Below are 14,124 nucleotides of genomic sequence, written 5' to 3' on the forward strand. Positions count from 1 at the left end.
CAGTAAGATCACCCACAAACAACTTCCTCATGAGCAGTGGGAGTCTAAGATGCCTCTCGTTACTGTCACAGAGAGGAATTAGTTAAAAGCTAAACATCACACCTAATGCAGATCTATATGCTCTATCGTTGGAAACACAGAGTGTGGCATTAATAGCATGTTTCAAAGCATGTGACTACACTAAAGAATATTGAGTTGGCTTTGTCAGTGACAGTAGTATTCGGAGGCTGGATAGGTTAGTCAATGTTGGGTGAGTCAGCTTTGAGCGAGTTATCTATTGTTCTCTCTCAAAAGCAGAATGTTTGTCTGAATGCCTCAGAAGTCTGAGCATAAAATGTGGCTAAAGGTGCGCCTGAGGGAAATAGCGTGAGTTTTTCTCTTGTGAAATATGAGAGCTGGAATGCCCCTCACTGGTATTCACTTATAATTGTTCATCTTTCTTGGACTGCATGTGTAAGAGAAAACCTGCAATGTCTGAAACGGGGTGAAATCCAGTAGATGGTGCTTGCTGGAACCAACAAAAAATTCCCAAGGGCTTCACAAACCCAGAGACACGTGGTTTTATATATTAATAGCTTTATTGTAAATGTTGAAATGTTTCAGAACATTCACATCTTTCATTGATTAAATAGAAGAGGTCAACCCTTGACCATGTGTTTTAAGCACATGTACTTTACTGAAATGCTCTTTGGCATCAGTTCCTCAGCATTACATTCCAACACAACCAAACAATTGTACAAAATATATATTAATATTTAATTTGAAATGACACCTTGACCAGCAAATGTGGCATTTTAGAGCGAACACGTTCCAAAACAAAATGCAAGAAAGGTAACTATAATATAATACAATTGGTTTTCTCTCTAAATGTTCTTTTAGACTACTAGGTCCATATAATGTTTTTGTCTCGCACAACATGACAGTGTTAAGTATGCCGATCCTAGAAATGCAATGTAAAAGAATAGCTGAAGGGCGTAGCAGCCATAAACAAAAAAATGAGAAAAATGTACCCATTTATAACAATTGATAAAGGTGGGGTGGAAAAGATACATGCAAGAGCATTAGTCTCAAGTAGAGAGTCAATTGAACTGGAGTGTGGTGAAGTTACCACAAGTCTTCTGAGACGAGGGACAATGCAATAGTGAGGACATTTTAGTAGTTTGTGTCCACCCTCCTGTACGGGACGGCTGTAAATATATATATAAAAAAAGGATTCTCACCAGCAGCAAACTTCTCTGTAAAACAGTCTTATCTTTCAAAAGATAGCAGACTGGAGATGTAGCTTTAAGAGTAGAGCTCAGCTCCCTCTTTCAGGTGAGATTTTTGAGTAGCTCTTCTGTTTATCTGAATTCTCGCTTCACAACAGTATAATGATGTGGTGTCATTTAATATCTCTCTGAGCTCTTCAACATTTATTTTTCAGGGCAGTTTGTCCAAGTGTTCTTCATCAAATGAAGATCTCCACTGCTTCAGCCGACACATTATCCAGTCCCTTGAAAAGGTCCACAGCAGATGGTGCTTTCTGGATGTTATCTATGAAAAATATTAACAAATAATAATCAGTTATCACAAAATGAGGGACTACATCAGGAGAAAGTCATCAGTGGTAGACCTATTTAAAAAGATCCCGAATGACTTTCCGACTTTTCATCTTTATCTCTCAGTTAGTGTGTAATATTTTCAGTTAATTTCTCATAAAGTATCCTCTCATCCCATATCATACAGAAAATGGCTCAAAGTTGACTCACCAGAGCGGTTCTCTGTGTGGGAGGTTTGATCTGTTGTCTGTTTCTCCAACAGAACTGCTTCAGGTTGTCCCGGGGCAGCTACCAGAGCGTGCGCTGAATGGGACGTACTAGTCGCTGGGTCACTGGAACGACTCTTCCCTGGAAAAAGATCCAAAAGAATTCATAACAAATTCTTCTTAGACACTAACTTAACCAATAACTGCTAACTAGCTGTGAACGCTAATGCTAAAGTCAGTCACAATATAAGTTAACTTAAACCAAATAATACTAATTAACATTAAGCACTACTGGTAATGTTAGTCAGTCAACAACTACCGAATCTTAAACAGTAAACAATGCAAATTTTAGTGAAACACTAATTTAGCTGGTAAAATCTTAGCTAGTGAACGCTACTTAGCATCGACACTAACCTTTGCCCTGGGCAGTGTGTGTGACCAGTGAATGAGCAATGGTGATGGCCTCAGCACCTGACTCTCTCTTCTGCTCCTGCTGCAACTTCTGCTTCAGGATGCTAATCACTGTGTCCTTCTCCAGGATCTGGGTGTACAGGGCACGGATCCTAACAACATATTAAACTTTTTAGTCCTTTACAATCCTAAAATCCAAAATGGATCATTAAATACAACTGAAATGTATTTTTAGATGCACTAAGGGGTGGCACTCTTACCGGTTTTCTACCTCCTGGTTCCTGTACTCAGATGATGGGAGCTCCTCAACGAACGAATGGCAGGGCGAATGGTTGATGATGGTTGTGTCTCTGTAAAGTTTAGAACAAAAACAATTAGAAATGAGTCTAAAAAGCACAATATACTCTGAAGATTTTGACACTGATCTCCTTTCTTACCTTTGAGCTGCAGCGGTGGCAGCGGCATCCATCGCAAACTCCCTCATGGTCTTCTCCTCCAAGTATTTTTGTTCCCATCGTGTCTTGTCGGCCTCCAGTGACAGAATGCATTCTTCTTTCTCCCGCAGCTGCTCTTGAAGTGTGAAAACACTCATGTGGGGCACTCCGCAGACTGACTGTGGCTGCCGCTGTGGACAAAAAAAAAAGCAAACAAAGTGTAAGATCATTGCAATGTCCTGATCTGAGGTCTAAAGCTATTCTTAGCTTCACTGGAAGGAAACAACCCTAAAATACAATGCTTAGAAACATCAGAACAGTTCAAAACAAAGCACCGTTTTGTCTCAGTACCTGCTGATTTCGGAGGCTCCTCAGTTCCTGCTCCAGCCGTGTCCTCAGGCGTGTTTCCAGCCCTTCTCTTTTCTTGCAGGTCGCCTGCAGCTGAGTTAGAGCCCCCTGCAGACGCTCAACCTTCTCCACATACGCTCTCTTCCTCTGCAGCTCCGACCACAGCTGCTGGCTGCGTGTCTGCGTGGACCTCAGCGCCATCTCCAGGGCCTCGCTTCTGCACTGATGGTTCTCCACTTCATTTCGCAGATGCTGAACCTCCTGCTCCAGACGTGCACACTGAAGCTGCTGTTCTTCATCTGTCAGATAAAATAGAAAAAAAAAAAAATTGATTTGTGTTTGTAAATTAAATGGATATGAACAGGTCCATTGCTTTGAGAGCAAAAGATGGTCCCTACATGCCAAGTTAAGGCACATTAATGGGTGTTATTTTATATTAAAAAGTGGTGCGGATGGTGGCATTTTGGCTGTGATGTCACAATATGGCTCATCTATCTTTTTATATTTAATATAAATGTATAAATCATCTGTGTAATGCATTACTCTAACAAAGTATTGGTTCAGTTCCAAGCTATTCTTGTAGGTTAACTATTAAAATGGTTTCATTCATTGAAATAAAACGGAAATTAACTAAAATATACTGATTAGTGCAGGCAATTAACTAATAAAATAAAAATCAATTAAAGCTAAATGGTTCTGCAACCACTGGACGTGAGAAAGAAGCTGAAGGAATGTTTATGCAGGCCCTCTCCAGAACCACTCCCCATTGACTTCCTGCTCAGGAATTCAATCGCAAAATCCGGAGCGCCTCATTTACGCAACCACTCTCACTTTGACCCACATCCCGAAGCTTCAGACTGTTTCACTTATTTACCATAAGTCACTGGAAAACTCATCATCATCTTCCCACTCTTAACGGAAATTAAGTGATCGCTTAGAAGAACATTTCATTAATTGTCCATGTGAAGCAGACAAGAGCAGTGACAGTTGTTATCTGTCTCATACAAAAGCTAAAGTCACTTCTGACATTTAATCCTCTTTTCTGACTGTTCAGATCAAGTGAGGCACTGTTATGTGACTGAAATTCCTGCATTGGAATGTTCTAATTGGAAATACGTTCCCTCTTTAAGCACTTTTGCTCTTCACAATTGGAGTGCAACTCTGGATTAAGAAATATCCAGAACATGTGAAGCAGTAATGAGGTTTCATATTGCTGTGTTCATAAACTCACTCTGAAGAAGGAGCTTCTCAATAACATTCTGGTTCTGGTCAGCAGCTTCGGCTTCTTTTGCCGCTTGAATGCTTGAATGCTGCAGCCTCTTGATCTCAGCCATCAGCTTGTTTCTTAGAGCTTGCTCTAGAGTCTCTCTTTTAGCGCAGCCCTTCATCAGAGTTTCGTAGGCCTCTGAGATCCTTTGGATCTCTTGTTCCAGCTGGGGGAAAAGAAAAGACAGTTATTGTAAATAGCAAGTCAGATGTGTCAATCTAAAATAGACAGTCTCAGAAATACTTAAAGATGGTTAGCAATCGACATAGCTGGTTATGATTGAAGGCACAGTTGCATTAGTGAAATTTTGTGGGCAAAAAAGGCCAATTGTCAATTGTGTAGAAATGCATAACGGAAGTCACAGAAGTCACTGTTTTGGTCAGCATGCAAATTAATATAACCATTTTGAAAACTAGCAAAATCTACATACAGAACTTTTTGCCAACATTCAAAACTGCAGGTTCCTATTGGATTGACTTTTTATCAAGCAAATGTAAATATGAACGCTCCTCAAGAGCACAGAACAGAGAAGGTGTTCAGGAGTCCCATATGGAAAGACCAGGATGGCGTTAACCATGACTCCATCATCCCAGGCATGTTTACACAAGGCAGTGGCCTGATGGGTAAGCGCTTAAACCTGTGTAATTATCATTCTTTCAGAGTGAGCAGCCGCTTAACTGCACTGATGTAATCCATTGGAAACACTTCATTGCCTTTCGGAATTTAGCCAAGTCAAGTGAAAACTACAAAATAATCTTGTTCTACTTATTTTTTTAGTGTATCCAGTATATGTAATACTTCATATGTAATAATCACTCACATTTACACAAATAAAGTGTCTCTGTCTTTATAAGTTTTTCATATATAATCTCTGTTATAAACAGCCTGCCACTATCTGTTAACTATAGAATTTAAATAGAACAGTTAGAGAATTATTTTAAGATATAATACAGCATTACCTATAACTTGTTGAAAGACACATTTAGCCTGTGCTATTTTATTAAACTGAAAAATGACTAAATTCAGATAGCCGTTCCATTAAGATCTGTATTTTCACCTGAGCCTTGCCCAAAACCCAAATTTTCCTAATTTCTTTACAAAAAGTACATTTCAGAGTCATGTGCTTTTACCTTCTGAATTCTGAGGGCCTTCTCAGTGTGTCCCTCTAGTTCCTGTTTCAGTCTTTTATTCTCGTTCATTAGCATTTCCAGTTGACTGCTACTGCAAGCTGTGACCTCCCTGCCAGCAGGGGGAGATGGGGACAGTCTATGGCAAACCTCTGGTGTTTGAAGTCTGCACAAGATATTAATTTTCATGTTAGATTTTGAAAAAAAAAAACTAAAACGATGAGATTCAGTTCATCTTAGTACATTAGTGTAGTTGGATGACAAACAACATCAGCATGTCCCATTTTGCATACTCAGCCATAGCATCAGCCAACAGACAGTTAGTCATAATGAAACATCCTATAAAATATGTCAAAACTGTAGGAATTGCATATATTTTGTCCCCAAATCAAATGTCAGCTGTACTTAATTGTAAATTTTGCCATTGTTACCTGTTGTGCTGGGAATTAAATGATGGTGGTGCTTTGTAGTAAAGTTCTTGTTGTGCAGGAAAGGGGTACTCTGTATAAAGAAGCTGCTTATTGTACTCCAGTCCTTGCTGGTTATATTGTAAGTGCTGGTTTGCATGATATCCATGTATCTGAGGGTAACTGGCAGAACATGTTGTAGGCATTTTACTGCGCTCTCCTGAAAACTGCTGAAGCCTCTCACTGAGTGACCGTATGTGGCCTCGCTTCGGATCCCAGCTGTCTTCCTCCTCACAGGGCTTCGGGATGGTTTCACTATCCTGTAGTGAGCAGCCCCTGTGCTGTTGGCACCACTGGGAGGCTAAATGCTGAGACTGAGCCTTGGCTTGTTCATAGGTTGGCAGCTCCTCGCCGTGGTGGGGGTATGTTGTGTAGTTCTCAGAGTGCTGGTAGTCCACCTGGTGCTCTTGACCCTGGGGTTCTTGGCGCGCAGAGAGCTGAGGAGACTGGGGCTCCTCCTGGCTGAGGCTCTCAGATGAAGACTGTGAAGAACCAGCTCCTCTGTTAGCACCCCCAACACCTCCTCCTCGTCTCAGAGCCTGCTGCTGGATGGCCAGGAGTGTGCGGGCATCTGTGGGGTTTCCATAGCGAAGCTGTTCTTGGATTAGTCTGTGCAGGACAGTACTAGATGCTTCTTCACCTCTCATTTTATTTGATGGAGACGAGTATTTATGATCTGAAATGGACCTGGAGGACAAGAGACCGATCCAAGAAAAGATTATGATTTTTCCAATAGTCAATAGTTATTTGAAATGGTCTAAGAGCTGTGTTATTTTTAAACAATTTTTAAATGCTCTATTATTTTATTATTTTAAACTATTATTATCAATCATTATCATTATCAATTATTATAAAAAGTGTCATATTAAGCAACAGTATAAAAAAATAAAATAAAATAAGATAAAGATAAAATTAAATAAATCTAAAGCCATCCTTGCACTAAAAATGTCGTCCCCTAATAAAAACGAGCTTCATTTGGCAACATGATTTAACTTGCATAAATCAAATAATAAGCAAATGTTTAATGACTAAACCAACTATATTAACTTGCACCTATGGTACCGACAAGCCATATCCACTTTGTACCATATAGTTACAATTAAGAACAATAACAACAACAATTATAATAATGTAAACAATTATATAAATAAAAAATAACTAAGTCAAATAATTATGAAAAATAAATAAAATATTAGCAATTCCAAAATAAAAACCGAAACAACACATTCCATTTACCAACAACTAATATATATATATATATATATATATATATATATATATATATATATATATATATATATATATATATATATATATATATATATATATATATATATAAAGTGATTATCCAGACAAGTAGCGCGCTCACGCCATAACCCTGACACAATTTTGTTCTAACTTTTACTCAGCAACAATATATCGTCCTCAAATCGATTCGGATTCATCGGTGTTACACATAAAGTTTCATATATTCCGTTTTCTGCCGATTAAGTCACTAGTTCACTGCTACTGATCATTAAACTCGATTAACTCGATTAACTTACCCACTAAAACTTTCATTCCACGCGGATTCTGTTAATGGCATGTGTAATAATCCAAGTAATCCAACTAATGTCTTCTGTGTGTGTTTTATCTCCTCGTTGTGTTCAGGTCTGGTTGGGTTATGAGCTAGTAGGCGCGCGCTCCGCTCTCATAAATAACTGCGCGCGCCTGGAATGATCGGAATGTGTGAGCTGAGCTCAGGGATCAAAAGTGAAAAGAGAGAAAAAGAGCCGTTTAACCCAGCAGCTGCAGTTCCGCTTACACCCACCGGCGCTCTCACAGCAGAGCGCTCAGGTTTTCACTGAAAGTCCTGTGTTATTTAAGAAAACGGCCCAGTTGTGGTCGAGCTAAATCCATGGCAACATAAAGCCTTGTTTTACTACAGAGAGGCTGAGCAGTGATGTCACATTAACAGAGAAAAGGTGTCAAAAGGTGTGACCCAATCTGAAAGGTATGCAAACGTGTTGACACAAGATACAAAGAGATACAAATGATTAGAGCTAGAAGATCACCCTTTGCGTATTTAGGCATATCTTATAAACGTTTAAGCATATTTTCTAGTACTAAACGAGCATAGGTTGTCTTTGCCTTTGTATTCTGCTGACTTCAACTGCATTTTTTTTCTTTCACATTTTTTAATCCATCTGTTTTGTCTAGTCTTTGTAGGCTACTGAAAATTCAGCTTTGCCATCAAAATAAAAACATGTAATGTACCCAAATAGGACAGTGTATACCTTCACCTTTGTCTCCCCTAGTTTATTTCAAGAGTAAAAACACAAATCACCAGCAGAAAACGGAGAGGTAACACCCTGCTATGGCAGACAGGGTGGTAACTTTTCTTACTTGCCCTGTGGTTGTCTATGAATCCTCAGGTTCCTCCTGACTAAATCCATAATAAATGGGCATGGGTGGAATTCCACAGAGTGAACTGGCAGCAATGTTTAATCAGTCGGGTTGGACTATACGTTGAGATCAAGCAGCAGATTTCCAATGAAAGGGCACAAGGCAAAGAGCATGATGTTTAAAATAACCAGGAAACTTTATTTGCTCCCGTGTTATGATATCGAGCAATCCTTTATACTGTACACATTCCCCTCTTGATTGGACTGATAGCAGGGTATTTCCAACTTAGTCTCAGACAGTGAGTCAATGGGAAACAGGCATGTGTTGGACATGTGACTACTTGATTGCAGGTGTGAATGAAGGAAGCAGTCACTGGCAAGTCTGTACAAATCTATGAAAAGATGAGTCTTCCTCAAAATCATTCAAGGAAACAAAAGGGAAGACATCAATGCACCTCTATCTGACACCCCTCAGTAAGAGCCACCCTGCTTTGTTTTTCTGGATTTTTTGGAGCCAAACTGGAATATCTCCATTCTTTCAACCTCCACCCTGATATCTTAAACCTTGGAGTTATAAACTGCCATGTGGGCTTTTTAGAAGAATCACAAGACTTAGAAAAGAAGACAAGTGAAAGAAGAAAATACAGAGAGAATTCAACTCAGCACAACATGGTTCAGATGTGGTTGTTTGGGTCGTGCAAATCTGGCTCTTGGTATGGGGTACTAGAGAGGATGCTCTATTCCCATCACAATTCTGCCTTTATTGGCCGCAAATGGCCTAAAATATTTTCATGGCACATTTGTGATTTAAGATGCGATTTGAAGCATGAGCCACTGAGACAGCCTACAATGAACAAAGTTGTTTACGGACCTCCACTGCTCCAGGCCACTCTATCTAGAACAAAACTCTATTAAGACAAGCCTTTGATATCAGCATAAATATAAGATATCTTCAAAGAAAACCAACTGGAACATTCTTTTAATAAATTCTTTCTAATTTATTAACCTGATCTATTGAAACACATTAACTGGAACATTTGATGTGTCCTCAGCAGTCCTCACTAGCTCATAAATTGGACAAATCATAATTATATTTAAATCTAATAATGTGAATATGCAGGTTTCTGTGAGGGTTGTATTTAAGGGTTGGGTTAGGATGTGGAAAATATCATTAACCTGATATAAAAAATACAAATCTATATACAAATTACGTCCTCATTTATATAATCAAACAAACCTGTGTGAGTGTGTGTTTGCATATACTTGAATATTATTTAGGGACAAATTTGAGCTAAATCTGACAAATCGGACTTTTTTGGAACAACGTAATTTTTTATTATTATTTGTTTAAAATAAAATACAGTTTTTCAAAATGTAAAATGCAGTTTTCTGATAGGGATAGGGTTTGGGTTAGGCTGTAATTTAAAAACAAACTGTATATAAAAGCAACAGAATGTCTCCATTTTCAGTAGTTACTCCATTGAAACAAAAAACAGCAAACAGCTGTGTTGAAGCATGGTAGCTAGTTTGAGCTGGTTTAAGCTTTTCCTTTTAGTTGGTCATAAGGTGGTTTAAGATTGTGTATGTTTTTTCACTGGTCACTGGTTCTGCTGTTACTTGTGAAAAATATGTGTAGTCTCCAGTCTTGATTATTCATTTTAAAATTTCATAACAGAACTAGCAATGACGTCTTGGGCAATACTGAGAAGTTACTCTCAGAAGAACTATGTAATATATCCAAAATGTAACAATATGCTTTACTGCAACACTGCAAATATGCACATTTAAAGTTTCCTGTCTTTTAATTCAGCTAGGAGGTCACAACATGAAATATCACTCTTCTGTTGGTCACACAACTACATGTGATGCAAATTTGCACATCAGTATTCACCAAACTTTGGAATGCAGAGTAATGCATGTGTATGAATGGAAGTCAAGGGAATGAAAAGTGTAGTGTTGGCTCTCTTGATTCTGTGTTTTTAAACAAATTGGTGGAGTGAATGATTCAATGGTTCATTCAAAAAGACAAGAATCTTTTGTATCTGATTCAGTGGTTCACTCACTATTCACAGATTTTCACAACACTCTGGTCATGTAAATGTATGAGACTGGTGGAATGAAAATATAAATAGACACATGATCTTTTATGAAACCTTTTGGTGCTAGTTACATTAGCAATAACCTCACAACACTAGAGCTGTAGTAGATGCTGTAGTAGATGGAGTGTTTTGTATACAAACACAAAACTAACGATAGAACAGAATAGATTCTGCCCAGGATTTGAATAAAATAAATCACAGAACCGTATACTTCAGTTGGTGGTGTTAATAATTTGTCAGTATGTCTTTGCATGAATGGGATCCCATGCACCCTCTCTCACAGTGTCATTAGACATAATCAGCCTTATCTACAACATTCAAATTATTATCATGATTTGCTGATGAGCCGTAAATGTGGAATGAGCAGCAAGACAGTTGTTCATTTCACACATAGGTTCATACTCTGATTTTTCTTGAGAATCATGAATTGCTCCATAAAATACCAACAGGAAGTTACAATTGCAAATGCAATTAAATGAATGACAATACATGACATGGGAAGTGACAAGCCATACAACACAATCACAGATGGAGCTGTTGCAGATCCCCTAAATAGTTTTGCACTGGATCAGGAGAATGCCGTTTATTCATGTGAGTCCCTGCTTTAACCAGCCATGTGCCCCTGAGCAAATAGCTGCCCCCACTCCTGCTGATCCAGCACATAGCTCCCACTCAGTGGTTTTTGCCCACCAAGGTGATGGAGGACAAGAGGAAGAAGGATAGGCCTATATATAGACTAGACACTAAAAGGTTTATGAACAGCTATAGCACACATTTGACTGAATGTAACACAATTATAACAAAATTAATGTAGCACAAATACATACTGTAAAAAAGAAAGTTAATATGGGTTTAAGTGAACTATCTGTCTAACTTCTAAAAAAAAAATAGATTTACTAGTAGTTTTGAAGTGTACTAGATTAAAAAAGTCTAAACCTCTCTTTAAAATGTCCTTAGCTAATTATTTTCTTATTCAACTCAGCAAGTGTAAAAGTGTTTTATTTTCTTTTTTAAATGTCATTTATTTAGTAATTACTGTAATTTATCCATATAATCCCATTTTTTTTCCAGGCATGAAAATATCTAAATGATGTGTCATTAGTAACCCTTTGAAATAATCGGTAATTATTATTATTTTTATTTTTTTATTATTAATTATTTTTGGAAAAGAGTACGAAAACGTGTGTTTTATGGTCGGTCACAGTTGTGAATGGTGGGATAATGTGTATACTGAATTAACATATTTCTGCAGTCATAAAATCTTAGCCCAGCTATATTAAACAGTTTGACCACATTCTAGGGTTACTATTATGCATAAAACCCCCTTATACAACATTGATAGGAATACTGAGGTAAAAGACAAAAAATACAACAATCAACATATTTCAAAATTGCTACTTTTTTGTAACATATATCATACATTTTTTTATATCAGTGCTACCAGTTTGACAACATCAACATTATAACTCATGTCTTACATTTGAATTTTTAATATAGTGCAATATTTTGTGATTGCAACATTTTTAGTTTTAGTTAGCTTTCTCTAACAACTGCATTTGGATTTATATTGTTCACTTTTAAGTTCAGTGTTATCGCACCAGTCACTATAGTGATCAAGATGTTTACTCATTCTATGACCACACTCAATAAAACGGAATATATGTGAATTCATATATTAATACTAGACTCCCTAAAGATATTATGTACCTTTGTCATATCTTTACGTTAACATAATTTACTAGCCTTTCATTTTGAAGCTTTGATGCAGCCATCATCTTCTCAAGGTGCAAACAGGAAGTAAACTGCTCTGGTCATGTGACAATTAGCACTAACCATGTGAATCTGCACATTGAGACCCTATATTTTTTCCATATTCACAGGAAGTGCACTAAAACATCAGTAAGCAAAGTTTTTAGAGATTTACAAATGAAAATTTTTTACAGTCACTATTGTGACCAATGGGATTAGGGGTTTTAATGTCCTATTTTAATGTAATTTGTCTTTTTTTAATGATCCTTTAGAAATCATTCTGATATGCTGATTTGCTCCTTTATAAAATACTTATTGTTATTACTGAAATGATGATACATAGGCCTATTATTCATGATTATTTGATGTATACAGAGTTCAAAACAACAGTATTTATTTAAAAGTATATATGTGTAACATTATAAATGTATTAGCTGTTGTAATATAATATAAAACATTACATAAAATACCACAAAAATGCACTTTAGCTTTTTTATCGCTGAGAAAATATCAGCTGAGTGACCTTAAAATAGTGTTTTGTCACACTGACAAAGAGTCCTTGTGTAGAAGGCATTCAAGCAGACTATTTTTACCAATATGGAAGAATGTCTGTCCTTAAATACAAGGCATTTTAACTCAACATAAGATCATGTGTGGGATAATACAAACATAAGCTTTGATAATCTAGTTTTTTTGTAGTGTAATAAATCTGATGTTGTTTCGGTTAATTATCTTGATCCAGATTTTATTGTGAAAGTATGTGCAGTTGGACTTGTTGCCAAAACATTTGTTGAAGAACTCACCCAGCTTTTTTTCCACTGGGGAGATGCTGTTCAACTGGGTTAAGTTATGTGAGCAATGGCTCTGTTTACATGTAGCCAGCCTGTAGTTCTCTGTGTCCTGTTACACTTCAGTGGATAAGAGGCACAAATACAGGAACCATTTCATGCAGGCTGATATTGACTTCAGTCTGCCATTATATAACAGAGGTTATATGGAAGTAAAACAAGAGTCATTCATCTTATAACAGAAAAAAAAAAATTCTAAGGACATAGGCCTGATAAAATAGGCCTGCATCAACTAAGAAGAAAAACCAGCAAGACTTCCTCAGATTATTACAATATGAACGCTATGTCAAACACTGTCAAACTGTGCTGTTATGCAACAGGTCATCTCCTTTACTCAAGGATCTCTGAAGGTTGTGAAACATCTGCTGAATTAGCATTATTCAAGAACACAGATGAACATATGAGCATACTGTTGTTATTTGTATTTAACCATTGTTGGTAAGTTCTTCTCTATTACCTTAAGTTTTAGGAGAAATATAATATTTAATGCTCACACATTTATTCACCATTGTGTTGTTCAACACCATTTCTTCTATGCAACTGAATGCTAAACACAATCAAAGTGTTAAGAATTGGTATTAATAAGTAATAAAAGTATTTTTAAAAATGTGTGTCCTGTAATCTGCTGAAGGAAAGACATTAATTTATATCGTAATACAATCTTCCACTCTACTGGGCTTGTATTCATACCCATTTTGATCACACTGAATCAGTGAGTTGAACTTGAGAACTGATTCAATCCAATATGTAAATGAATCATTTAGATCAGTTTTGAACTAAACAAATGATTTAAAAGATTCAAGATTTCAGTCAAAAAGAACTTTAATTTTGGTTTGTTCCCTTGCACAATGTCTTGCAAGACTTCCTAAGACTTAATAACCTAATGAGTATTAGTAATTACTGTAGTATTATGAGTCTTAACTACTTTTATGATACATTTAGAGTGGTTTTTGTCATTATGGAGCTTGACAGCCCTCATTCACTTTCAGGATATTAAGCAGGAGATTCCTTGGAAATTTCCTGTTTTTGTTTTACAGAAAAATTGTGATACAAAATTAGAAGGCCATGAAGGTCAGTAAATAGGTCTTTCATTTTTTTGTGTGTAAGCTATTCTTTTAGTTTTCATTATATCAGTGGGCTTTGTTTTAGCCATAGGTCCCCTGACTTATAACATCCTCTTTACAACAATAGGAACTGTTCAAATCATCAGCACAATCAAATCAGCCAAAGGACATTGCAAATATTT

At 37.0% G+C, this 14,124-nt stretch overlaps 1 protein-coding gene across 1 annotated transcript; it reads right to left on the reverse strand.

The window, feature by feature from the left end:
- Positions 1-1,031: 1,031 nt before the first annotated feature.
- Positions 1,032-7,589, reverse strand: amotl2b (angiomotin like 2b). Its single transcript, XM_026206502.1, has 10 exons — positions 7,343-7,589; positions 5,763-6,485; positions 5,335-5,497; positions 4,169-4,370; positions 2,941-3,236; positions 2,593-2,780; positions 2,416-2,505; positions 2,159-2,307; positions 1,749-1,886; positions 1,032-1,533 (listed from the first exon to the last, which is right to left on the reverse strand). The coding sequence occupies exons 1-10, from the start codon at positions 7,381-7,383 to the stop codon at positions 1,448-1,450; spliced, it is 2,076 nt and encodes a 691-aa protein (XP_026062287.1). The 5' UTR covers positions 7,384-7,589; the 3' UTR covers positions 1,032-1,447.
- Positions 7,590-14,124: the final 6,535 nt, after the last annotated feature.

The sequence above is a fragment of the Carassius auratus genome, chromosome 27, assembly GCF_003368295.1.
Source record: "Carassius auratus strain Wakin chromosome 27, ASM336829v1, whole genome shotgun sequence".
Taxonomy (NCBI): Eukaryota; Metazoa; Chordata; class Actinopteri; order Cypriniformes; family Cyprinidae; genus Carassius; species Carassius auratus.

Bases quoted from the DNA above. Each gene is read 5' to 3' on its own strand.
- amotl2b (XM_026206502.1), bottom strand. From the start codon at position 7,383: ATGCCATTAACAGAATCCGCGTGGAATGAAAGTTTTAGTGG. The intron at 4,371-5,334 runs GTAAAAGCACAT...CTTTTCCCCCAG, and splicing joins AGGCCCTCAGAATTCAGAAG to CTGGAACAAGAGATCCAAAG. The intron at 2,781-2,940 runs GTACTGAGACAA...TTTTGTCCACAG, and splicing joins GGAGCCTCCGAAATCAGCAG to CGGCAGCCACAGTCAGTCTG.